The 27,093-nt window shown below is 44.5% G+C and overlaps 1 protein-coding gene across 1 annotated transcript in view; it reads right to left on the bottom strand.

Annotated features, from left to right (window-relative positions):
• Positions 1–27,093, bottom strand: part of LRRIQ1 (leucine rich repeats and IQ motif containing 1) — a 1,358,071-nt gene that overhangs the window by 289,011 nt on the left and 1,041,967 nt on the right. Inside the window, exon 22 of the mRNA XM_078678880.1 lies at positions 22,361–22,462. Coding sequence (XP_078535006.1) covers positions 22,361–22,462 — 102 coding nt within the window. The remainder of the gene's footprint in view (positions 1–22,360; positions 22,463–27,093) is intronic.

The following is a 27,093-nucleotide window of genomic DNA, read 5'->3' as shown; positions in this document are numbered from 1 at the left end:
CATTATACAAATGTCCTGATGATGATCCCCATGATTAGATAGTGGGATCGAAACGCCGTTGACTGTAATTTTTCACTTTATACATTTATGTACCAAGTGTCATTCAACATGTAAAAGTGCATGATGAAATTTCTGTTCTTTTATTTGAATTCTGAAAGTTGAAGAACCGCACGCTTTTGCCTAAAAAACCCTTCTTTGTTTCACGTTGTCCATTGCATTTTCTGTGTATGTTTGAGTAGGGTACAGGCTTGTGACCCCCTTTGTTGAACTGTGGAGAATTCCTCTCCCATACCTTTCAAAAGTAAAGATTGGACCTCTGTCCGGCTGGACATGTCACACCGAATATAGAAACGATTCTGACTATATTTATTGAATTGAATTTTTTCTCTTGTAAGGGACCATTGTTGTTTGAAAAAGAGAGTTCACCTTCAAGCAAGATCTTTTTTGTGCCTTCTTTTGATTCTTCTGGCAAGGCTGCCAGATGCGAAGCTATGTCTGCCCATAACTGTCTGTTATAACATCCTAACAGTGCCAAGGCATTGGACGCCTGTACTGTTAACGCGGACATTGAAGAAAAATGCTTTCCGATGTTATCAAGCTTTCGGCCTTCCTTACCTGGAGGAGCGGGTAGCGTGGCAGAAGGATTTTTTGATTTTCTTTGAGTGGCCTGCGTTATGACAGAGTCTGGTTTGGGATGTCCAATCAAGAAAGCTGGAGCAGTATCTGGCGCTCTGTATTTTGTATCCAGACGAGGCAATACTGGGGGCTCAGAGGAAGGGTTATGCATAATCTTCACACCCTGACCCCATATGTATTCTATCATGGGTATAGATCTGACCGATTTCTTGAAAGGCTCCTTCAAATCATACAAGAAGCAATCTTGTTGGTGTGAAGTCATGGGTATTTGAAAACGTTGCGCCGCTCTCTCAACTATGTCATGAAATCCCCCGATGTCCTCAGGTGGTGAGTCAGCCTGCGCAGGCACCAGAGAAGCAGAACAGGGAATGACATAGTCGTCCCATTCATCATGGGTAGACTGGGAATCATGGCGTTCCCCCTCTTCATGCGGATCTCCCTCCTCATCATCAGTAGAGGGAGGAGGCGGCGAAATGACAGGCTCCAGCTGTAAATTAAAAGGTGGAGGCCGTGGTCTTGGTGGTGGAGACACCGTTGGGGGTTAAGACTTAGGAGATGAAGGACACCTCTGTTTATAGTCTGTAATGAGTAACTGTAGGTCTGAAACCAAGGATGCTGGTAGGCAAACCATAGGAGGAGGAGGAGGCGGCTGGTATTCTTCCCGAAAGCTGTCTGATCCTCCTGGTCCTCCTCATCTGAACTATCTTGGTACTTTACATTAAGTTCAGAGGGGCTTGTCGCTGTTTGAAACATACTGCCCTCATCAGAATCCTCCTCTTCCAGAAGACATGCTGGAGGCCGTGGTTGGACCCTACTTGGAGAAGTCAGGGCCGGTGTCGACGTACGCTTTGTGATTTTTAGATGTACGTATGTACTTTTTAAAATTGAATCTGTCTTCGTCGACGAGCCCGTCGACGGTGGGACGTCGTCAGGTTTCATTGCCGATGGAGTTATCGTCGACGGAGCCGTCGTCGACACCGCTGTCGTGGAAGATGGAGATTTGGTCGACGGTGTTGTCGTCGTCAACGGAGCCTTCGTCGACGATAGCGTAGACGTCGATGGGACAGTCTTCGTCATCGAGCCCGTCGACGACCCAGTCGGCGGCAATCTTAGCACCGATGGTTGCTTCAACGTCGACGATGTCTTCTTTATCTTTATTGTCGACGACATAGGCCTACCGGCCGTCGACGATGGAGTCGTCGTCGTCGACGTCGATAATGAAGAAGCTGCAACAGACGTGGTGACAGTCGTCGTCGACGAAGTCACAAATAAGGCCGTAGACACAGATCTTTTTGTCGCTGTAGCCACCGTTGACGATGTCGTCGTCGCCGGAGTTGAAGAAGTCTTCTTAAAGGTGTGAACAACTTCCTGAGAGGACACCTTCGATTGTAGAGCCTTAGAAAGTACCTCTGAAGACTTTTTATGTGACTTTTTCTGAGGAGGCTGCGACGAAGGGCCTGGAGAAGCTACCCTTGGTCTTTTCTGAGAGGATTTGGAGGATATGGAAGAACCCTCACTCTCCTCAGAAGACTCCAGTTGGTCTTTATCCTTAAGTATCTGCAGAAAAATTAAGAGGCGTCACTCCCGATCTTTGAGTGTCTTAGTGGAAAAGGTACAACATACCTTGCAGTCCTTAGAAGAGTGGTCCGGGTAAAGGCAGTAGAGACAATCTTTATGCTGGTCATCCACATGAAGTCTCTTTTCACCACAGGGCCTAAAAAGTCTTTTCTTAGGTGTCTCAGCCATGAAGAACCAAAGAACTTCAATTAAAAGATGTAACTATGAAACAAGAAAACACTGGAAATCCAGAAGAGCAGTAAACTGAGCAGAGCTCAGAGGAGACTTCCTTAAAATCTGAGGGACTGGAGCTCCTTCTAGGAGGGTTCTAGAGGGAGGTGATAGCTGATTGGCTCTTCTCTAGAGTTTGGTCCTTTTTACAAAAGGACATGGATATGTTACTAATGTGGGGCCTTTGGCCTATTACTCTATATGTCTAATGGGATATTACTTTATTTATGTACCGGGGACTCCCATCCCGACAACGGGGAATGATTCAGGCATGTGAATCTATGAAAGATACCCTAATACCAGATAAATTAATTTATGGACTAGAAAGGCCAAGGCAATAACGAATGCCATGTAAACTACAGTTCCCTCCACCAGTAAAGAAGTATTCAAAGGAACCTTTCCTAAGAACTCCAGAAAAAAGTGCTTCCAGAACACATCCACATTAGAGCACAGATTAATAAACAAAATCATCATACCGTCGGAAAGACCAACCCAAGTACAAGGACTAATGCAAATCAAAATCTGTCCTTGAAGAAAACATCATTAGACAAGCATTGGCATAGCCAATAGATCTCGCCTTTGGGAACTTTAAGTGGGATGAAAAAACAGGGGGAGGGTGTCTCTCATAGGGCGTGGCAGAAGGAGTTAATGGCATGGCTTAAAACACAAGCTAAAAATCTGTACCTAGCATAGTGTGCTGCCCGACTGGTATTTTGCTGCTTCTGTCCATTCATTTAGATATACCACAAGTAACATTGTACCTACAACAAGCCAGCACTATTGGCTTTTTCAATGGTTGTAAATTTCATAGGGTACTTAAGCAACAACTATGAATTTGCTGTATATTATATTGACAATGCTTCCATTCTTGTTGTCCTTTGATAAACATGCTTTTGCTCATAGAGTCATAAGGGGGGTTTGCCTTCCCTCTGTCCCTTTCTCTCGAGCGCCAGCATTTTATTTTTTGTCAAACCTGTTTGAGTCTGACGTCAGCTCAACATCCTGTGATTCAAAACATGAATATGTCCTTGTGCACATACACACTAATGTTTTAACTTGTGAAGATTGTACCCAAATTTCAGCTGCAAAATTGAGGCTGTTCTTTCATGTGATGCGTATGATGTCTCTTTCGAACACATTGCTTTCTGTAACAGGGTTATGCTTTTTCTAAGCTTTTTAGTCAAGCACGAAGACTTGACTCCCACAGCCCTAAAACCTACCACATCCTTCCTGAAATCTTTAGTAAAATGATGATGCGTGGTGATGAGAAGGTTATGTGACAACACAGTTGATGGAGAAACTTGCTTAGGTATAGTGAGTTGAAAAGCAGACATGATGTATGACGTACTGGAGACAAGACACATTATTATCATCTCCCTTGCTGGTGCAGTTCAACATCTGGGCTGACAAGTTATAAGCTACACTAAATGACACGTTATCGACTGTCTCTATACATGCGGGCAGACAGAGAGGTAACTGCGCACATGGCCTCTCTCAGTGATGAGGCAGAAAAGCTTCAACCTAGAGGGTGCCTGAAAGCCTGAGGTGGCTTTCAATGAGCAGATAAGCAGTTGGGTGAAAAGAACATCCCTGAGGTGACCAGAAAGAGAGCCAGTCTTGGATGGGTACTAAAGAGGCAGCATGCTATTTTGGGGCCACGGGCAGTTAAGTGTTTGAGGAAGCGCTGTCACTAAATGCAGACCATGGCAGTGGGGGAAGGGAGCATCCGCGAGGGGATCCATGTTCTGTTGGTCAGTAGCTCTGTACGACACTAACTTCTTCCACTTCTTTGGGTGCTGGGGAAGGGTGATCACACCACACGATTATGTTGAAGAGATGAATCGGCAGCTGTTAAACAAACTTGTTGCATTCACTGTAGACGATGAGCTGCGCTGACCACAGGGCGATGTACACACACAACCCTCTCTAGGTCTGAGTTCGAACCACAGGGTTGCTAGTGCCATTATTTGTAGCAACTACGGGGGTTCGATTTTTGATACTAAGAGCAAATTCTTTTTATAGGGGTGTTCGGGAACCTCTCCTCATGAACTTGTTTCTATAAAAACTAAATCCCTATGGATTCTTCCATAGATGCGTGTGATTCTAAACATACAGTGTATCAGTTCAGGATACAACAGCATTGGCACGTTGGCGGTGCAATGGAGTGGGGGCATTATAGCCTGTTTGAAGACATTTGCAATGCTAGGGAATCTGCAGTGCCTGTGATTGTAATTCAACTGATGCTCATGAAAAGCGCTAAGATACCTTTGGGTCGTTTTCACGCTATATGCAAAGTGGCTTTCTGTTAATCCTGCAGATGCTCACAGGAGGGGGGTGCTGATGAAAGCATGAAAAGCAGCAATCCGCGGTAAGTGGTATAGGATGGGCGAGCGAGCTAAAGCAAAACAAAAAGTAGTGCGCCAAACGTGCATAATTTGTGAAAAGTGACCTGATCCATGTAACTGGGTCAGTCACCAAGGCGTAAAAAAACACGCAAAAGGTGGGACAAAGACATCAATACCACCATAGAAGTGGAAGATTTTACGAGGGGCACTACAAGGAGCCATTTACAAGTGGCGGGCGTGGCCTAAGCACAAAGAGAGACTACTGCAAGGGTCACACAACGCATAGAACCCATAGTGGAGGAAAGACGGCAATTATACAGATATAAATCTGCCTTAAATAATGATGGAAAATGCCCCACTCTATTTAGTCCGTGCTCTGCGTACATATATAGATCCATACCTATAATACATATATATAATATATACATTTTATATATATAAATATATATATATATATATTTTTTTTTTTTGTGAACAAAGCCGAGGTTAGGCTGAAACGCGTTGGTTCGAGCTTCTTGAAAAATAAATTAAGCTAAAAACCACCCAAGTCTGGAGTAAAATTGTTTTCTGGGCCATGATCCGGCCCCTGCGCAGAGCACCAGTAGCTGAGCGCATGGAGGTCTGAGGGTCACATTGTTTAAGAGATATATATATATATATATATATATATATATATATAGAGAGAGAGACTTCAGTCTTGAAACGCGTCGAGTGAGTTTGACGGATATTTGCAAATAAAATACTGCTTTGAGCATTATTGAGTTCGTGGTGGCTGTTTTTTCCTGAATTGGAAAAGTGCACAGTTGGAGTTGGATTGATATATATATATATATATATATATATATATATACATAGGGTGTTACCCGCTGTAGTATATATATATATATATATATATATATATATATATATATATATATATATATATATAAACTATAGCGGGTAACACCCTTCTGCATGCCACTAGTTACCATCCGGGGCACTTAATACGCAGCATCCCCTATGGGGAAAAGCTGCGTATAACACGTGTTTGCAGTTCTGACATAGAATGCCATCTGGCCCAATCAGCCAGTAGAAAAAGATTCCTGACTCAAGGTTATAAAGCTGCAGTGGTCGATTCAGCTATTACCAGAGCCAACAATGTTTCTAGGAATGACACATTATTGCCCAAAAAATCTCAAGCGTCCAATGATCAGGCCATTCAACCGGTTAGACTGATTACAACATACAGTCGGCAACACCAGTCACTCCGTAAAATATTGAATAAAAACTGGAGTCTGGTGTGCAATGACCCGGTTATTGGTCACCTCATGCCAGGCAAGCCTGATATCGCATTTAGAAAAGCACGTTCTCTCAGCAATACGTTGGTTAAATCAAGCCCAGAACTGCGTACTAATAAAACTTGGTTAAACAACATCAAGGGCTTCAAAAAATGCGCAACCTGTAAGGCTTGCAAACACGGGGTCAACAGGACCCAATACACAACTCCTTTCAGTGATGTACCTTGCCGCATTTCCAAACAGGTGACATGCCGGAGTGAATTCGCAGTCTATGTGCTGGAGTGTCCGTGTGGCCTGCAATATATTGGTAGAACCAAGTTGCAGGTCCACAAACGGATACTCCAGCACATTAGGGCAATCAACACCAGCGACCAAACATACCCAGTCGCACGTCACTTTAAGGATTGTTATGAGAACAGGAGTGAGTCTTTGAGATACTTTGTGGTGGATCAGGTTGCCCCCTTACGTAGGGGAGGCAATCGTGAATCCATACTACGTGCACTGGAAACTAGGTACATCATAGAAAAATGGAATAGGTACATCATGGATTTAGATACCAAGACTCCAAATGGTCTGAACTCAAGCGAGGATTTTTATACCTGCCTCTAACTCCTCTGTACTTTAAGAACTATGGGTGTTTTCCGTCTAATATAGTTATTCCATTTTTCTATTTTTCAGCACAATATATCTTTTAATATTTATATATGTATTGAGCTGACTCAACCTTTTATGTACTGATCTATATATATTTAGTACACTGTTTAAAACCTGATACTCAATGACTCAATTTTAGCATTTTTATGAAAATTCTCTTTTTTTACTCACATTCACTTGCACTGAGCACTTTATGGTTTGTCGTAAGTACAGCTATTGAGTATAGGCAAAAGTGTTGGCATTATGCAAGGTTTGGAATTTTACCATCTTGGTTACGTTAACTACATTATGTAGTGAACATCATATGGCACCCTACTGCTATTATATGGGGGAACATATAACTGATAATAATATTATTCTATTGTCGGTCTATGCATTGTTTTAGCAGTTTTTTATCATGGATTTTAAATATTTTAACTGAAATTAATGTTGTGTATATATATTCCTATGATATTGGTGATTAATTTTGCATATATATTGGTATATTTATATTTCCTGGTATTTATGCATTTATTTATTTATTGAAATAATTGCCAAAGAAATGTTATTGGTGCCAGGCATTAGCCGACAATTTGATTGAGATTGAAACATACCTAAATAATTGTGGTAGTATTTCTTCTATGCCTATGACTGCTTTTGCCACCAATCAAATATTGCTTGTTTTTTGCACTTGCACTTTAAAAGTCGGCCTATCTGTTCTCTAGGCGTCATGTGATCAAGGCCTCCATTGAGGCTGAAACGCGTCATGCTGGCTGCTGTTGCTATATCCACTAAATAAAAATCTTCACCTGCATCTCTGGGTCTGCTGTTCGTTTTTCTCGAAGGACGTTCATCCAGGCATATATATATATATATATATATATATATATATATATATATATATATATATATATATATATATATATATATATATATTCACTGAAAAAACCATAGGTTATAGACCATATATAGTTAGGAATTAGCATTTGAAAAACCTTATTTTACTCACACAAAACCATTGAAATTCCATATATAGTTAGTTGCACTAACTATATATCGCGCACCCGCAATCCACTGCTGATCATGTCACATATTACATCATTCATGACATGGTCAGTGACATCACTGATGACATCACTGATGACATCTCAAATGACATCTCAAATGACATCACTGATGACATCACTGATGACATCATCCAGTGACTGTGTGTTTCTGTAAAGTTTAAATATGTTTTAGATATTGAAGAATGAGTAGATGTATAACTGTCTGGACGAAGGATTTAGTAGGTGCATGACTGAATGTATGAGTGAGTGATTAAATGTGTCTCACTGAGTGCATGGGTTAGTGACTAAACTGTCTTAATTTGTGCATCATTATGTCTGTTGTTCTGTAAACTACTGCATGTGTTGATCAGTAGCTATATGATTAACTATATGGGTTATTGATTGATTGTCCAAGTATTTGTATGGGAGACTGAGTGTGTGTGTGGCTGGCTGGGAGGTGTGTGACTCTGTGCAGATCAATGTGTACTTGTATCAATGATTGTATAAGAAAGTAAGTATGTGTTACTATATGTTTCAAAATGTAAGGTGCTCTATGTTTAACTGTATAGACAAGAAAATGGAAGTGTGATTGATTCTTTACAGGACTGACTAGGTGTGTGAGTAACTCCATGGATGAGTGGCAGAGTGTGAGTGTCTGTATAGGTGTATGAGTGCATATGATAGTGTTGTAAAGATGAGTGATTGTATGTATGAATGATTGTATGGGTGAATGAGTGAATGTGTGTGTAGACGTAGGAATCAGTGAGTACGTATGTAGTAACTAGTATTGGTGTGTCAATGGTTTCAAAAACTATACTCTGTATTTAACACTGGGTGAAACAGAGGTTATATTAAAATGTGAGGAGATGCATTGTATTGTCACATGAATGATATCATCAGTGATGTGGTCATTGATGTCAAATGAGATGTCATCAGTGATGTCATCAGTGATGTCATTTGAGATGTCATCAGTGATGTCATCAGTGATGTCACTGACCATGTCATGAATGATGTAATATGTGACATGATCAGCAGTGGATTGCGGGTGCGCGATATATAGTTAGTGCAACTAACTATATATGGAATTTCAATGGTTTTGTGTGAGTAAAATAAGGTTTTTCAAATGCTAATTCCTAACTATATATGGTCTATAACCTATGGTTTTTTCAGTGAATTTTCAAGGTTTTGTAAATGCTAATTCCTAACTATATATGGTCTATAACCTATGGTTTTTTCAGTGAATTTCAATGGTTTTTTAATACCAAATATCATAAGCTGTCGAATGTCAAGTACGTGGTAAGTGAAAACATTTTCGTGTTTATGCACACTGATCTGCTTTGAATGGTGCCCCCCCCCCCTCATTTCTATTAGGAGTACTCTCTCTTTGCAGATAGTGAAAGGTAGTTAACGCAGGCCTTTGCCCCCGTGTTAATCCGTCGTGCCTGCTTCTCTCTCCATTTGATTGATTGTTATCCAAGTATTTACTGTTTTAGAATTAGTTCTCTTTGGTTCATTCTCTATTTACAAACAAACACAGAGTCGCAATACTCTGTTTAGTCTTTGCAGATAACGAAAAATCGTGTAAAAAAAAGAAAAAGAATCGAGCAAAATCAGTAGGCCACTAATGGGATCTCTTTTTGACCTCGCTAAAATAGAAACATTAGGAACAACCCCTCATGACAAATACAAAACTAGTGAGATGAACTGAACTCCACACAATGATGGCTGCAAAACAGCTCGGCTCCGCCACCCACCCCGCCCAAAATAACGATAAAGAGCGGCTGCCATGATTGGTTGCGGACTGGCCACAACGGAGCTACGAAATGGTGCTGCTCTCATGCTAACCCCAGCTTCGGTCTGAAACATCCAGAAACACTGTAGACTACCAATTCGATCAGTTCCGGTAGCGCCCCAATGTAACCCGGTAGAGAAGAACTAGCCCTCCCCTCTTTGACTGATGGTTCTTGTGGCCTGTCCCTTCTGTTGTCATTTAACAGAACTATTTAGCCTGCTGAAAGGGGTTGTGTTCCGACCGCTGGTTGGTGGAGACATTTTGACTATATTCTGGACCTGCGTTGTCGCGTAATGCGTCATATGACGCGCCGCGTTAGCGCATCCGGAAGTCATCCGGGGCGCGCAGCGCGTAACGTAAGCATAACAAGTCATGTGACTTGTTAATAAAACTTTTCATTGGTTCATTTTACTTTTCTTATTCTAATGATGAAAGGCTTGGTCATATGACCTAAAAATTACGCTTTTAATTACTTCCGAACATTATTTTCTCTTAAATAGATGTTATAATGTTCCAGGCTAATGTACTTTCCCGGAAATTTTACAACTGTCCTGCAAGTAAAATATATTCTTTTTTCGAGAAAAAGAGCGTTTCTTCGTCCCATGACGGAGCCGTTGAGCAAAAGAGGGTCGACCTGCTGTCTTAGTCGCCGATACGCCTGAATATGAGATTCTTATCGATCACTGTATGTTGCAGGAATAGAAAACACAACAGCCCTTGACCATTTATCTTTACTGCGTTCCTTCGTATTATACCTTTTACCCTTCATGTAATTGGTCTGCTTTATTTCACTTGCCTTTTAATGATTCTAAAACAGTGACTATTATTAAAAACTTTACCAATGTATACACTACTACCATGTTTTCTTTTAAAAACCTTTATTGTGAAAATTTCATTATACAAATACGAGCCTATAACCACGTGGGCCTGCCACGGAGCAAACTGTAATCGTATATGATGAATAGACATTTACACTGTAGAGGAACGTAACGGGCGGGCCATTAGGTTGCAAAAACTAAGGTGTCTAACAGTTACGGAATCGGTGGACGTACATTTTATAATTAAAATACGACAGGGCCAGTTACAATAAAATTATCTAGATATACATTTGCGGGCAAGTACCATGGGTGACGTTAATTCGAATTTTCAACAGTACAGTAATCAATAACACATCAGAACTTAATATCAATAGGGATGTCGAAATATTCAATCAATTCTCGTCCCCGCCCGCCATGTGCTTCAAAACTGCATACGTATCTCGTGATTTCAAGGTTCTGCAACCAGTACACAACAAGGAGTTACGAGTCCCATTCATTCCGGCGCCATTTTGGGCGAGGACGGGCAGGTCCAGGATATAGTCAAAATGTCTCTACCAACCATCGACTATGATGATGTTCATATGCTGTATTTATTAGAGTAACACTCATCTGCCCACATGAAATTAATTTACCACAATCTAAACATGTCATTTTAATCTTTCCAAAGTTCTTCTAAATATTTGGGACCGTTTCCCTTGCCTCTGAAGCTCTCAGTGCCACTTCTTTGATGAATGTACTAGCAGGTCAGGGGTTCTCCTCCAAATCTCTCTTTTATGCAGCACTATAATTAATTGGTGCCACCTCTCCATATGACGATGCATGGTATAGTTACCACAACTATATTTTTTTTTGGTTCCTCTGGAGAGTTCATCGTGGCAGATGAAGCGTGTAACATACCGGGCATTTACCTTTTTTTGCATGTACAGGAAAGGAAAAAAAAATCGAGCGTCCGAGTTCTAAGGTGTCCCAGGACAATTTTAGTGGACCAGGCCCAAATCCAAAGAACAGGCCGCCATTTTGAGAGTCCTCTTGCAGCCGCCTGTCGCTGTAGCATCAAGAGCAGCCGAAACTCAGCTGAATGGCAACTGAAACGGTAAATGGGCGCCCCACTACATTTCAGCATTGTAGGATGACCACACCAGTACAGCAACTTGCTAGACATCACCTCGGTGCCATCCGGATCTCGGCGCCCCACTGCAGATGAAGTGCCTCTCAACTATGAAACCACCACGGTGACATCCGGATCTTGGCGCGTTGTGCTGCCTTCGGCCTATTCGCACATCGGTCCGCTACTGACGCCATCTCACAGGCTAATGGGGTGACCCACGCCGAGTTTCAGCATTGTAGGATGACCACACCAACTTGCTAGACATCACCTCGGTGCCATCCGAATCTTGGCATCTCAACGCCTAGTGGTATCTTCCATACAGAAAATATTGTTACGCTGCCTTTGGCCCCATTCGCACATCAGTCCGCAACTTAGACATCACCTCGATGCCATCCGGATCTTGGCATCTCAGCGCCTTGTGGTGTCAGTCAGAAAATATTGTTGCGCTGCCTTTGGCCCCATTCGCACATCAGTCCGCTACTGACACCATCTCACAGGCCAACAGGGCGCCCCACGCCGACTTTTACCATTGTACGATGACCACACCAGTGCCACAACTTGCTAGACACCACCTCGGTGCCATCCGGATCTTGGCATCTCAGCGCCTTGTGGTGTCTTCAAATCAGAAAATATTGTTGCGCTGCCTTTGGCCCCATTCGCACATCGGTCCGCTACTGACGCCATCTCACAGGCCAACGGGGCGCCCCACGCCGACTTTCAGCATTGTAGGATGGCCACACCAGTGCGGCAACTTACTAGACACCACCTCGGTGCCATCCGGATCTTGGCGCGTTGTGCTGCCTTCGGCCTATTCGCACATCGGTCCGCTACTGACGCAAACTCACAGGCCAACGGGGCGCCCCACGCCGACTTTCAGCATTGTTGGATGGCCACACCAGTGCGGCAACTTACTAGACACCACCTCGGTGCCATCCGGATCTTGGCGCGTTGAGCTGCCTTCGGCCTATTCGCACATCGGTCCGCTACTGACGCCATCTCACAGGCCAACGGGGCGCCCCACGCCGACTTTCAGCATTGTAGGATGGCCACACCAGTGCGGCAACTTACTAGACACCACCTCGGTGCCATCCGGATCTTGGCGCGTTGTGCTGCCTTCGGCCTATTCGCACATCGGTCCGCTACTGACGCAAACTCACAGGCCAACGGGGCGCCCCACGCCGACTTTCAGCATTGTTGGATGGCCACACCAGTGCGGCAACTTACTAGACACCACCTCGGTGCCATCCGGATCTTGGCGCGTTGTGCTGCCTTCGGCCTATTCGCACATCGGTCCGCTACTGACGCAAACTCACAGGCCAACGGGGCGCCCCACGCCGACTTTCAGCATTGTTAGATAGCCACACCAGTGCGGCAACTTACTAGACACCACCTCGGTGCCATCCGGATCTTGGCGCGTTGTGCTGCCTTCGGCCTATTCGCACATCGGTCCGCTACTGACGCAAACTCACAGGCCAACGGGGCGCCCCACGCCGACTTTCAGCATTGTAGGATGGCCACACCAGTGCTGCAACTTGCTGGACACCACCTCGGTGCCATCCGGATCTTGGCGCGTTGTGTTGCCTTCGGCCTATTCGCACATCGGTCCGCTACTGACGCCGCCTCACGTGCCAACGTATTTTCTCCGCATTTTACACCCTATGCCGCATAACAGGTCATGTGACTTGTTTATAAAACTTTTCATTGGTTCATTTTACTTTTGGTTTCCTAATGATGGAAGGCTTGATCATGTGACCTAAAAACAACACTTTTCATAGGATGAAAACTTTTTTTTTTCCCAAACGATGAAAGCCCCACCTTGTTTCTGGATGTTTCAGACTGAAGCTGGCGTCAGCATGAAAGCACCACCATCTCGTAGCTCAGTCGTGGTCATTCCGCGAGCAATCATGGCAGCCGCTCCCCACCAGAAGCCTGCAGGAGTCGGAGCCCCCAAAACTTTTGATGAATTCTCAAGGCGGAGGGGACGCTTTCGAGAATGGGGTCCAAGACCTAGCAGACAAGCGTCCGATTTCCAAGGTGTCCCAGGGCCATTTCAGTGGACCAGGCCCAAAAAGGAAACAGCCTGCCGCCATTTTGAGAGTCCTGTGACAGCCGCCTATCGCTGCACCGCAAGAGTGGGCGCAACTCAGCTGAATTGCGGCTTTTGACACAGTGGACCAAAAACGGACGGAATGGCAACTGAAACGGTAAAGGGGCGCCCCACTACAACAGATGACACTCCACCTGGAGAGGCCCGTTCACGCCGCCTCCCCCGGGGCGCTCCACGCCGTTATTCGGAGCAGCATTGTAGGATACCAAAACCAGTGCGGCAACTTACTGGACATCACCTTGGTGCCATCGTTCTGCTGCCTTGGAACTATTCGCGCAACAGTTTGCTACTGATGACCCACCCCCCGCGACGCCCCATGCCGTTATTTGCTGGGTGGCAACTTACTAGACATCACTTTCGTGTCATCTAGATTTCGGCGCGTTCTGCTGCCTTGGAACTATTCGCACAACAGTTTGCTACTGATGACCCACCCCCCGCGACGCCCCACGCCGGAAATCTGGACGTTGTGCTGCGTTGGGACTATTCGCACAGCCGACCGCTACTTCGTTGTTTTTCCCTAAAAATGTTTATATGTTATTACTATTTTTGTTTTCTTGTATATATTTATAAATTATTAAAGTTTTATAATCTTACTACTTTGTCGGAGTGCTATATATTTTTAATGTGACACATAATTGTAAAAACTTTGATGTACAAACAGTCATCCCTGGAATCTTCCGCTTCAGGCTCGGTCCCCTCCCCAATCACAATACAGGATGGTTTTCAGATAATAGCAACGCTTCTGCTGTGACGGATCTCATCGAGTGTGGGCCTTGATCTACTATAACTCCTTTGAAGAGGGGTGATTCTTTACAGCTGTGGCCATAAACTACATCTGCAGGGCTAGCTGATACCCTAGGACCAGCCTGGACAATCGGACACAGAGGAAAAGGAGTGTCAGAGGGTGCGGTAGTGAATAGGGCGAAAGGGAGGTGTCGGGCGGGCACAGGGTGTGATTCTCAGGGAACAGCAGCGCAGATGGGGGAGGTTTATTACCCATGCATAAGACAGAGAGCGGGGGTGACCACTGCCTGGGGGAGATGCTTGCGAGGGTGGGGAGCCATGCTAAGGATCGACAGCGTGCACAGAGTGGGTCTGGTCAAGGCATCTAAAATGGCTGCCGTGCACGACAAAAGTGTGGCATTTGAAAAAAGACAAGATGGCGCAGACAATGTTTTTCAACACTTCCTGATTTCCTTCGAATCGAACGTTAACAGACGTTGGGGCATATTACCAAAGTTAAGCGATATTTATCCCTAACGATGCTTAGCAACGATTTTTTTACCGTCAGAAATTATCGCAGATAAACCTTGCTATTATCAAGGTTTATCGGAAATACGATAAAAAACGACCGCAATGCATTAATATCGCTGAAAACTCAGCGATATTCATGCATTACCGAGCTAATGCTCTTAGCCATGTTATCCACCTCCCATTGGATAACATGGCTAAGAACTGCTCAGGGCAGGTGGTAGCTTTTGGAGATATTCGCCCTTATCTCGAATATTTCCAAAAGTTGATAATAGGAGATAGCGATGTTAGCGACTGTTTCCAGTCGCTAACATCTTGGCATGCCCACTTTGCATGTCATTAGTGATAAATATCACTCACATGCAAAGTGGGGCCCAAGATGGTCGCTATCTTCTACTAGCCGTCGCTAACTGGTGTTAGCAACAGCTAGGTAATACACATATAATTTTATCTCCGCGAAGCGGAGCGCTGTTACAGATATATATCTTGTTTCTGAACGTTAATTTCTCAAAATGCACTGAAGCACATATATTGAGACCTAGCAAAGGCACATCGGGCTACCAGTCCCTACAATTTTGCCAAGTTTCGTGCAAATCCATTCAGCTGTTCGATCCTACCGAGAGACAAGATGGCGGCCGCTACGGACTGTTTGGAATGTTTACAGACACCGGAGAGCCAATCAGCTTCGCTTCGCAAAGCTCCGTAACGCGAAAAGTACGCGAAGCGGTGCGCTGTTACAGATATATACCTTTTTTTGAACGTTAATTTCTCAAAATCCACTGGAGCACATATATTGAGATCTAGCAAAGGCACATCGGGCTACCAGTCCCTACAATTTTGCCAAGTTTCGTGCAAATCCATTCAGCTGTTCGATTATTATTATTTTTATTTTTTTTTGCCCCGCGGGGCCCTTTTAAAACCTCCACATCAAACCTAGGGGGTGAGCGACAATGTACTATGCCCCCTTATGGTCATTTGCCCCTTCGCTTTGGCCTCCTCTTGTCTCTCGATCCTACCGAGAGACAAGATGGCGGCCGCTACGGACTGTTTGGAATGTTGACAGACGCCGGAGAACCAATCAGCTTCGCTTCACAAAGCTCCGTTGCGCGAAAAGTACGCGTAGCGGAGCGCTGCCCGGTCCGCTGTTACAGATATATATCTTTTTTTAAACGTTAATTTCTCAAAATCCACTGTAGCACATATATTGAGACCTACAAAAGGCACATCGGGCTACCAGTCCCTACAATTTTGCCAAGTTTCGTGCAAATCCATTCAGCCGTTCGGGCTAAAAGTGAGGCCAACCGCCCTATGGAAAACTCAATGTTAAAAACATGTTTTGGGACCCCCCTTTTTTCTCGGCCCCCCCTTGACGAACCCCCCCCAAATTTTCAAGGGCTACTCAGAAACAAAATGTGCCATTTTCCTGAAAATTTCAGCCAATTCCGTCCACAAACGCCAAAGTTATTAGACATAGAATTTTCAAAAATCCCATAGAGAAAAAATCCTAACTATATATACCTACTGGCGACCGCCAGTAGGTAATATATATATATATATATATATATATATATATATATATATATATAGAGCGAGAGAGAGAGAGAAAGAGACATAAACTTACAAGGTATGATATACAGCCATAGATAAAACTTACAGTGGAAAGAAATAAACTGCAACTTATAGTAAGATTTGCAAAAATATAATACATATCCTTCCTTATTTTATATAGCAGCGAAAAGAAAACACAGGAAAATTAAACCTTGTTAACAGCGAACACTGACGACCACACTTGGCCCAATGGGTAAAAATGAAGTATAACCCAACCCATGGAAACCTCAAAAAGAGGTATCCAGTTGGAATATTTGACTGCAACGTATACCAGACAGAACCGAAATCTGACCGTAAATCAAATCCTTAAAAGCAACAGAAAAGAGTAATTGCTGATTAGAGAAAGAAAATGTCCCTAGGGAGACAGAGGACATCCAACCTACGACAGGAAAAGTGCAACTACACCAAGCAGATCAAAGTATATGGAAAGGAAAACTCAGAATGTTCTTAAGGAAGAGAAGAGGCACATAAGTGAACATTCTATTTAAGAAAAGAAGAAATCCTTCCAGAAACTGCAGGACATGGCCATAAAAGCTAACCCCTTAAGGTTAAAATATTCTGACCCTGCATCCCAGTTAACATTACAAGCAGTATTCATGGAACAACCATTTTCTAAGAATGAAAGTAGGAAACAATATAAACTCCAGAAATGGAGGTAACCATTCGTAATATAATCATTCATGAGAATAAAAAATAGAGACCTTGAACCTACCATATGTAACACTCCAAGAAAGAGAAATACATATAAAGGAAAGAAAACCCCATGCGCAGGATGTGAATGCACAACGTGGTAAAGCTGGCTTAACCCACTCACAGGGTAGCATAACCTTTGCAAAAATCACCAAGCGCAAAAGCAAACCACGTGCCACCTGATTTAAAAGAAAAGTGCAACCCGAAAAGGACTGTAATCAAATTAAGGACCAATCAAAAAAGAATGTCCTAATGGAAACCTCGGTCAAACCAGAAACATAGACCGATGAAAAGAACCCAAAATTTAACCGAAGTGGAAATTCTGAGTAGTCGCAAAGAATAAGCATACTTTCTGTATAAAAGGTCTCACAAAGGACATAAGTAAGATGTCCCTATACGAGATACTGAAATTCAAAAGTAATGCGTACACGCATACCAAACTGCTTCCAAAGAAGCATGTGACATGGACAGACTTCCTAAAAGGAAGAAAGAACACAAGCAAATGACCTCTTGAGCATGAGGGACCTCATCAGAGGACAAAAAGGGGGGACCTATGCACTAGGAATCATTGTACCACATAACATGTCAACAACAGTACAGCACCAATAATTTCTGCCAACCGCAGAAACACCACATCGGCTGTCACCAACAAGTGGAACATATGCCATAATGGCACTGCCATAACATGGCCAATCGTGCAAGAAACATAATATTAATATCCCCCGTACAACCCTAGCATAGGGGAAAAATCAAAGAGGTATATATTTTACAAAAAGAGAAATAAGGACTGTTTCACCTCTTAAATGATAGAAAAACAGTAAAGCAGAGCCGGCCTGGGCACCAAAAAGATGGGTGCCATCAAAGGCCATATCGACCAAAGCAACATGGACAGTGTAGGAGGCTGGCTTAGTATATGGTATACACTTAAATGAGTGATACACTTTGCACTAATCCAAGCAACATTAATTGTGATTTTAGTGGTCTTTGATGACCTTGAAGCTCTCAAATGGTTAGCTGTGGGGAGCAGGCTTATCTTGAAGGAGTGTAAAGCAGCTTGTTTCACCATATTTAATCAATGGTGTAAATTAGATAAGAAAAAAAACACATAGTGTTTGTGAAAAATATGGATATTTATTAACACAACACAATTAGTGCTACTTGGTATATTTCCTACCCGGAGATATCAATAATACAAATAAGAATACTTTAAAGAAATCAGGTAAGTAGCACAAATACACATTGGTTTCCAGGGGGAGACCAAACCATATACTAAATAAGTGGAATGTGAACTGCAAAGGAGAACAGGACTTGGATCAAAGGACTTAGAATAGCTTGTGAACCAGGAACCTCCCAAGGTAGGTACCCATGAACCCCAAGGAGGCTGTGTTCAATAGAAGTCAATGGAGAAGTCGCACTTGCAGTTATATAGAAAAAGGACCCTTCGCAGAGGACCTTTCGAAGAAACCCTTTGATGGACGGAAGGTTAGAGAGGCACCACACCTGTAGATGCCCGAGGAATGAGGTTACTTGCATCAGGGAAGTCGGGTGAAGTGACGTCGGAACCACCCGTAGACGACAATGGGCGACTAGGGAAGAAATGTGTCTGGAGAAGTTGGTGAAGAAGCCCAGTGGAACCCAAGGGAGGATTCTAGAAGAGGTGAACCTGCAAGCAGAGGGCGACACAGTCTATGCCACCTTGAGGTGACCAGGAGGCAAGGATGCACAATGCCAACCTTTTTCGGGAAGGTCAGAAGAATTCACGAGGAACTTGTCGATGCAGCTGTGGGGATCCAGCAATGTTGTGGAAGGTCAGGAGTTCTACTCGAGCTGTCCCACATCAGATGTCGGTGTCCAGGTGGTCGGTATCTGGCAGGAGTACCAACAAGCCTTGGTAGCCGCAACTGCAGTGGAAGACTAAAAGAAGCAATCGTTGGGATGGAGGCCTACGATGCAGGAGATGCAGGGAGGGTGCTGTTCTTTGAGGAATGAGAAGCTGGAGCTTCTTGTAGCCTGAAGATCTCAGGAGTGCAGAGCCAACAAGCCTTTGCAATGACAAGTTGACACTGTGCACAGAGGCTCAGTCCAAGTGGCTCAGATGAGGGTTACTGTCCTCCAAATTGTAGGGAAGACTGGTCAGGCCTCTGGGGAGCCACAGATCCAGCACCTATGTTACTGAGCCTCGGGAGGTAGGTAGGACGACAGGATCAGCAGACCGGTCAGCTTGGATGCAGTGCCTGCAGATGCAGGGGAGTGACTTCTTCACTCCAAGGGAGATTACTTCAGATGTCCTTGATACCCAAAGGTCCTTGGAGATCCTGAGCGAAGCACAGACACAGATGAGGCAAAATGCTTGCAAAACAGTGAAACCAGGAGCAGCAGGAGTCTTCCTTAATTCAATCTTTCTTCCAGGCGAAGTCCAACAAAGTCAGAGTGTTCAGACCGTCAAAGAGTGTATTGGTTTCAGAGATGAGTCTTGTTCCACAACAAATCTGAGTACCCACCCATGGGTTGGAACAACTCAGGGAACCCTCCCAGAGGAGGGGCTTGACAGAGGGGAGGATACTCCCCTTTCCTTTGTCCAGTTTCCTGCCAGAGCGGGACACGAGAGTTCCTGAACTGGCTAAAACCGGTGTATGCAAGGAGGGCACCAAAAGTGCCCTTCAATGTAGTCTGGTTGCACCGGAAAGTGCCCCCAGCAAAGCCCAATAAACTAAGTCCTGTCTGGGTGGTGGTCACACCTCTCTTAGAAAGGAAACCTATTTTTCTACCTTCCCCTGCTCGAGCTCAGCACAGCAGCAACAGGGCAGAACAGTGGCTGTGGTCGGCAGCATCATATGTTTACTATCAGTCACTCAATGGCTGTTAATGGGGTACATGGGGCTCCCATAAGGGGCACCCCCGTACATGGGATCATACCTCTAACAACAGAATCGGTGTTGGGGTATGATTCGAACATGTTTGATACCAAACATGACTAGGTTTGGGGCAGCCATTTTTATAGTTAGATATCTAGTAATGACAGATGTCCACTATATGTCTTAAAATGTCTGACTGCACTTACAAATCGTGGAGGATCGACTCCGGGATTTGCAGGGAGGTACTGCTCATGCAGGGGGGACCTCACCCTGCCCCCAGGACTGAAGGGGTGACTTATAGGTTGTAAGTGCAGTAACTTCAGATATAAGAAAACGTATATCTGCTGTGAGAGGTGCAAGCATCATATCACATAGGCTGAAATGGCAGGCCTGTAGTCAGAGTTTAAGTGGACTCCCATGGCTGGCACAATACATGCTGCAGCCCATGGGACACCCCTTGTGTACCTATGCCCTGGGTACCTTAGTACCATATACTAGGGACTTATAAGGGTACACCACTAGCCAATGTGGAAGAGCCAAAGTACTGACCAAAGCCATCCATGGGAGAGATAAAACATATGTTGTGGTCCTGGTTAGCAGGATCCCAGCAAACTACAGTCAAAACATACTGACACCAGGCAAAAAGTGGGGGTAACCATAAAAGAAAGATCCTACTTTCCTACAGTCTCTGAAAAGCCTGAGGTACTTAACCAGACACAATACCGTAGCGCCACGGAAAATGCCATGTCCCAACCTACTGAGTCAGTAGTAATCATGCCACATCTAATAATTAGCTTAGCTGCCTGTTGGTCATCCCGAATCAACTGTTTTATATTAGATCGGAGGTCATCTGGTAGAGATGGCAACATAGTCTGCAATTAATCCACCAAAGCGTGAGAAAAACACCCAAGAAAACAAGACGTGTTAGTGGACCTTGAGGCAGAACTAGTAGAGGAAAAAATATGTTTGCCACACAAATCCTGTCTCTTAGAATCTCTAGCCAATGGAACATTAGGTAAAGAATCCATATTCTTTGAGGCTGAGGCCAGATCTCCAGGAGCAGGCAGGTGCCTACGAGATATAGCACGATCTACTGAGGCCCCCGTATCAGGCTTATTCCAAGTACCCAACAATATGTCGTACAGGGCCTCACTATAGGGCAGAACAGGCTCCATCCCCGTCTGCCTTTGATAAAGGGTATCGATCAGTAGATTTTTCCACTGTAGAAAGAGATAATTCGAAAACCATAGCCACTCTCCTCAACATATTTGCAAAAGAGGAACTTGCCACAGTAGCAAGGCTAGAAAGGGAAAGCGGTCACAAAGCTGGGGATGACTACAGTCTAATAGCCTCTCAAAGCGCAGACAACCAATTCACCTCCAAAAAGAGATGATATTGCCTCAGATATAGGATGCAATAGCACCAACTCCTTTGTATCATCTTCCAAAGGGTGACCTACAGAAGAACCACCCTGAGAGGGAAGAGGAAAGACAACTCCACATCCAACATCAACCAGTGTCAAGAAGGCGACGCCTGAACGTTAATAGGGTGAATGAATTCAATCGGCACCATCGTTGCGGCAGGCGCCGAAGGTGGAAACCCCGAAAGGCTGTGCACCGGCGCCAAAGCGCAGTCAGCTGACGCCGACCAGCGCTGACCAAATAACTCAGATGGCCCAACTGACACCGAGGGCGAACCCACCGGTGTGGCTCCTCTCAGTCTTACCTCAATGGGACCCAACATCGCTCCAGGGGGAAGGTGGGGGCCCACAGATAAGATGTAGAGAATTGTAGTACTGGACTTAGTTGGATGATGGAGCATATAAATAAACGACACTTCGGCTGGCCCTAATCCCTTGCCTATATGAAAACGCGCAAAAAGGAACTGATTCACTGTCTGCAAGGCGTAGTGACACAACTCCATGTGTGGCTCCATGAGACATCACGTTGGTGACGTATGTAGGTATGAAAAGATTTCCGAATTCAGTGAGGCGCCGGCGAAGGAGTTCAATAAAAGAATGTGCAGAACACAGCAAGAGCGAGACAGTTGTTAACAGTTATATTCCATGCAACATTAACACATTAAAAACAATAACAATGCAACAGCAAGACTCTCCTTTAAAAGATCATTTATTTTAAAAAGCGGAAAATTTCATCTCACTACGCATTGCTTTAATCTATGTTATTGATGCAACAATATTGAGAAAAAAAACTTTACAAAATCTGCGTTGGATTTTCTACGAGACGCCCTCCATGTTCTGAGCGTCAGCGTCACAGATGAACACGACGATGCTGACAATTTACTGTGACGCACTAAATAATATAAAACACAACACGACAACAAAGCAGAAATGAGACATACGGCAAAGGTTTTGAGAAAGGCCAAAAAGAACGGCCCTTACTGTACCTCGAAAGTACTCCACTCTTGCAGGCTGGATCTTCCTTGGTGGCTTCACTGAGGCGTGTTTGTTTTCATGGTTTCTGAACAACGCCAGCCGCACAGCTGGATCTAAAACGAAAGAACACTTTGAAATGAGTCAAAGGGCAAGACCGGCCTAGTCATTCTTTCAAGATCACGTTACTTATTAAGACATTGGGCGAAGAGAAAATAAACGGTCTCCCTGTCCTCAAAGCTGCAAAACATACTCAACACAATAACAAAGCTTCATCAATAATGCTTCGAGAATCAAAACTAGTTAGCCTTGCCACTGCACATTTTCAGCTGTCAGAGGTTGCCAAACCACGGGTCTCAAGATAAGGGAACACAAATGAAATCTTGACAGAACGTCACGAGCCACGGATTCCATGAACAAACACAAACATCTAGTAATCTTTCAATTTTTGTAGATTAAAGTAATTTGTCTTCGGGTAATGTGTATTTTTTGTATATTCAATCAACAGAACGTGCTGCAAATGATACCCCATAGACGTTTTAACTAAAATACTTGCAGCTACACAGTACCTTAAATTGACTCAGGCAAAACTTTTCTTTTCTTCTTTGCAACAGAGCAAATATTTATCGGCACAGCGAAATAGTCTTGAGCCCCATAATGAATGGTTTGCTCTTGAATATCAAACATTTGAAACAAGCATTTGCAAAACCAATCAGTCTCGCCCATGTGAGAGCTATTGGCTTTGCAATGTCTTTTAGTCACATAAGCAGCGTGGGTACTGTTCAGCATGGCTAAAAGTTCAGGGTGTGGCATAGAGTGGTGTAGAGAAGAGTGGAGTGGTGTAGAGTGGAGTGGCTTAGAGTAGCATAGAATGGAGTGGCATAAGAGTGGATGGCATGGCATAGAGTAGTCTGAAGTGTCACAGAGTAGGCTGGAGTGGCATTGAGTGGAGTGATTTAAAGTGAAGTGGTATAGAGTAGAGCAAAGTGGTGTATCATAGAAGTAAGTGGCATACCGTGATGTAGTCTACAGTGGTGTAGAGTAGAGTGAAGTACAGCGGAGCGGCGTAGAGTGGCATTGTGTGGAGTGGAGTGGCGTAGAGCGTTATTGTGTTTAGTGGTGTAGAGTAGCGTGGCATGCAACAGAGTGGCGTAGATTGGAGTAGAGTTGTGTGAAGTGGCCAGGAGTAGAGATTGGCGATGAGTGGAGCTGAGAGGCGTGGAGTAGAGTGGCATAGAGTGGAATAGATCGGAGTAAAGTAGAGAGCCATAGAGTAGAGTGGAGTAATTTAGAGTAGAGTGGTGTGTCATAGAGTAGAGTGGGTTGGAGTAGAGTGGAGTGGGATGGGGTCGAGTGGCATGGAGTAGAGTAGCGTGGAGTGGCATAGAGTGGAGTGGTGTACAGTGGATTGGTGTAGAATGGATTGGTGTAGAGTGGAGTGGTGTAGAGTTGTGTGGCGTAGAGTGATGTGGCATAGAGTGGATTGGCGTAGAGTGGAATGGTGTACAGTGGCTTAGAGTGGCATGGAGTGGTGTAGAGTAGTACATTTGTGGGTGTAAGTAACTAAAGCGTCAATAGAGATGACAGGTAGGGTGAAAGCAACATAAAAAAGAAGCTGTAAAACATGCAAACATTTTTAACTGCTGGAAATACTGCAAATATATGCAGTGTCATTAACTAATTAATTGTGAAGAAAACCCAATGTAAATTAAAAGAACATATTTTGAAAGGAAGAAACCTCGATGTAAATAAAGGCACATCTTTTAAAAGCATTCATCATCCTTGTTGTGTAATTACACAGCATAATTTAATGCGCCCGAGTGGTGTCTCAATATTACTAAAGTGTCGATAGAGATAGCACAAAGGGTGAAAGTAACATAAATAGGTAGCGAATGCCAGTGTTAAAAGTAGGAAAGCACATTGCACATCCACAAAAAATACCCAAACGCTTAAAAAAAATAGCGCATTGCAAAAATACAAGGAAGAACATAGACGAGGAATAACATCTGTTCTTGGTCCATGCTCTAGGGAGGAACTAACACAAGAAAGGAAGGGAAGCCTATGAGAGCTAAGAAATCGAAAGATTGCAATAGAGAGTGATAATGAAAACAACCAATGGTAAGTATGTAGTGGGCCGACTGTAAGCTCAATGAATTGTAAACAATACTTATCGCAGGACAGTGCATTCAATGTGTAGGCTAGCGTAGGAAAGTGCCCCTTTTTAGGTCGAGCCTGAGTCAGCGCGCATTCGCTGCTCTGGCGAGCTGCTGTAGTGGAGAATGGAAGAGAAGCTCCACCCACTCTCTGCCCATATTTGTCATTGGCTTCTGTGTTTGTCCGTCATAAATGTAGACTTCTGATTCAGTTGTCAGTTTGTTAGTCCCTCCTTAGTACTGCCTTGTCTTCATTTGTAACCTCCATTGGCTACTGGCCCCTTTACTTCTGTTGTTACACGGTATGTGTTTATTAGTCTTTAAAGCACTATTTTCTTTTTTCCTACTGCAGGCAGGATGACGTTTGCAGACTTTAATGGTCAGCACTGCGCCAACTTCACAAGCACAGCGATAGCAAAAGCGTGCCTTTCGCCTTTGTTTTCGCCTCCGTTTTTGTCATGCCTTTACAACGCGGTCATTACAACGACTGCGTTGTTACATTGCATATGATTACAACGCAAGTCGTTATAATGACTTGCTGTAGGTGGCAAGCTGGACTTCGGAATAGTATCATTTACTATTCCAACTCCAGTGGGTGCAACAGTAGGGAAGGTGTTGGAATAGTAAATGATACTATTTCTTAGTTTAGCGCACCCCCTACAGCAAGTCGTTGTAACGACTTGCGTTGTAATCATATGTGATGTAACAACGCGGTCATTGTAACAACCGCGTTGTAATGGCATGCAATGTATCACATGCGATCTAAAGGCTGTTTCCCATCTCAGGAGGTCAGAAACAAACTCTGCTTGTTCAGAGGGTGTTTACACCCCTTCTCACATGATCACCTGCGAATAAGCATGCCAAGGCAGGGAACGGCCCTAAATATTGGTCCCACAAACGTACTTGGTATATTCCCAGAAGGCAACTGAGATCTAGCACTGAATCATTGCTTGCCCCACTGAGAATGCAAACCGCCAGAAATGGGGGTCGTGCTTTATCCTTTCTTGCCCCTTCCCTCTGGAATAAGATGCCCCTGAACCTACGCACGACCTCAGAACACACCTGCTTTCGCAAGAGGCTGAAGACCTGGCTGTTTGGAAACTAGCTGTCCTCATCCTGTCAGAGCCGTCTGCAAGCGCCATGAGACTCTTTGGATGTGATATGTGCGCGTTACAAATGCCTTTGACTTGACTTGACTACTTTAAGTAGTGCATATCTGCCAATTATTTGTCCCCTTAGCTCCTATTATTTGCAAACATATGTTTCTGGAGTTACGAGTCATTCCATGGAGTAGCCCGAGACCACTTACCTGGTCTGTCAGCCACTCCCCCGCCACTACCACAGCAGAGAGGGCCTGCTCCCGACCCTCTAGTTGAGCAGCAGTGGTTCGAGCACGGTCCAGCCAGTCCTCTTGCAGCCCTTCTAACCTTCAGTTTCTTATCTCTCTCATTGCCCTTTATTTTCACTTCTGCCCCATTCTCTTTTATCTCTCTGCCCTCTATTCTCTCTTGCTTCCCACCCCCCTGCCTCGCACCCCCTTCCCCCTGCACCTCTCACCACACTCCTTTCCCTGTCACCGACTGGTTCACTCTGGCTCGCTCCAATCTCCACACAGCCCCTGCCTTCCCGACTCTCGGATTGCCCCTTTCATCTCCTAGTGCTACTTAATGGAGGCTGCTGCATGGTCACGCCAAAGGCAAGCTCATCTGACCCATCCGGACCTGGTCCACAACCAGTGACAGGACCCCTGGATCTTCAGCCCAATGCTATTATTCTGCACCAAAAAATCAAAAACCTAAACACAAGCCTCGAGACAACTGCAGCAACGCCTCTCCATGCTCCACTGAAGGATCCTTCACCTGCCACACGTGTTGTTCATCACTGAAACCTGTCTCACCCGCATCTGCACCAGACATCACCACCACTACACCCCCTGGATACAAGATGATCCACTGCGACCGCCCCTACAGACATCGCCATCATCCACAATGACTCCCTCGACTGCAACGCCCTGGACGATGACGCAACACCGATCATGGAATACATCAACTTCCAGATCAAAACCAATGCCAAAACCACCATCAAAGGAACCCTTGCATACAGACCGGCAGGTCCCCGGTCCAGCAGTGCCATCCCAGACTTCATTGCCCCCCTGGCTATAGACTTCAACCACTACTTATTCCTGGGAGACCTGAACTTCCACCTAGAGAACGCCAACAACACCAACTCCACCACACTTCTCAAAAATATGAGCATTATCTGCCTCTCACAACTTGTTAAGACTCCCACGCACAGTGCTGGACACATTGGACCACATCTTCTCCACCAACGACCTCGCCAATTTCTCCCACACCACGAGCTGACCTGGACAGACCACAGCATCATTCACTTCTCCATCAACAACACGCTGGAACCCCAGCCGAAACACCAATCCCTCCCTCGACACAACTGGAGCAAAGTCACTGAACCCTTCTTGTCTGCCGCCCTCAACGAAGCAAGACCTGTTCCTACTGACTCCATCGAACGCAACATTAAAAACGTCTCCAACTGGATCTCCTCAACCGCCGATAACATTCCCCCAAGAAGAACACCAC

This window comes from Lissotriton helveticus, chromosome 1_1 (assembly GCF_964261635.1).
Source record: "Lissotriton helveticus chromosome 1_1, aLisHel1.1, whole genome shotgun sequence".
Lineage (NCBI taxonomy): Eukaryota > Metazoa > Chordata > Amphibia > Caudata > Salamandridae > Lissotriton > Lissotriton helveticus.
The sequence above is the reverse complement of the archived record's forward strand: the minus strand, read 5'-3'. Positions and strand labels throughout refer to the sequence as shown.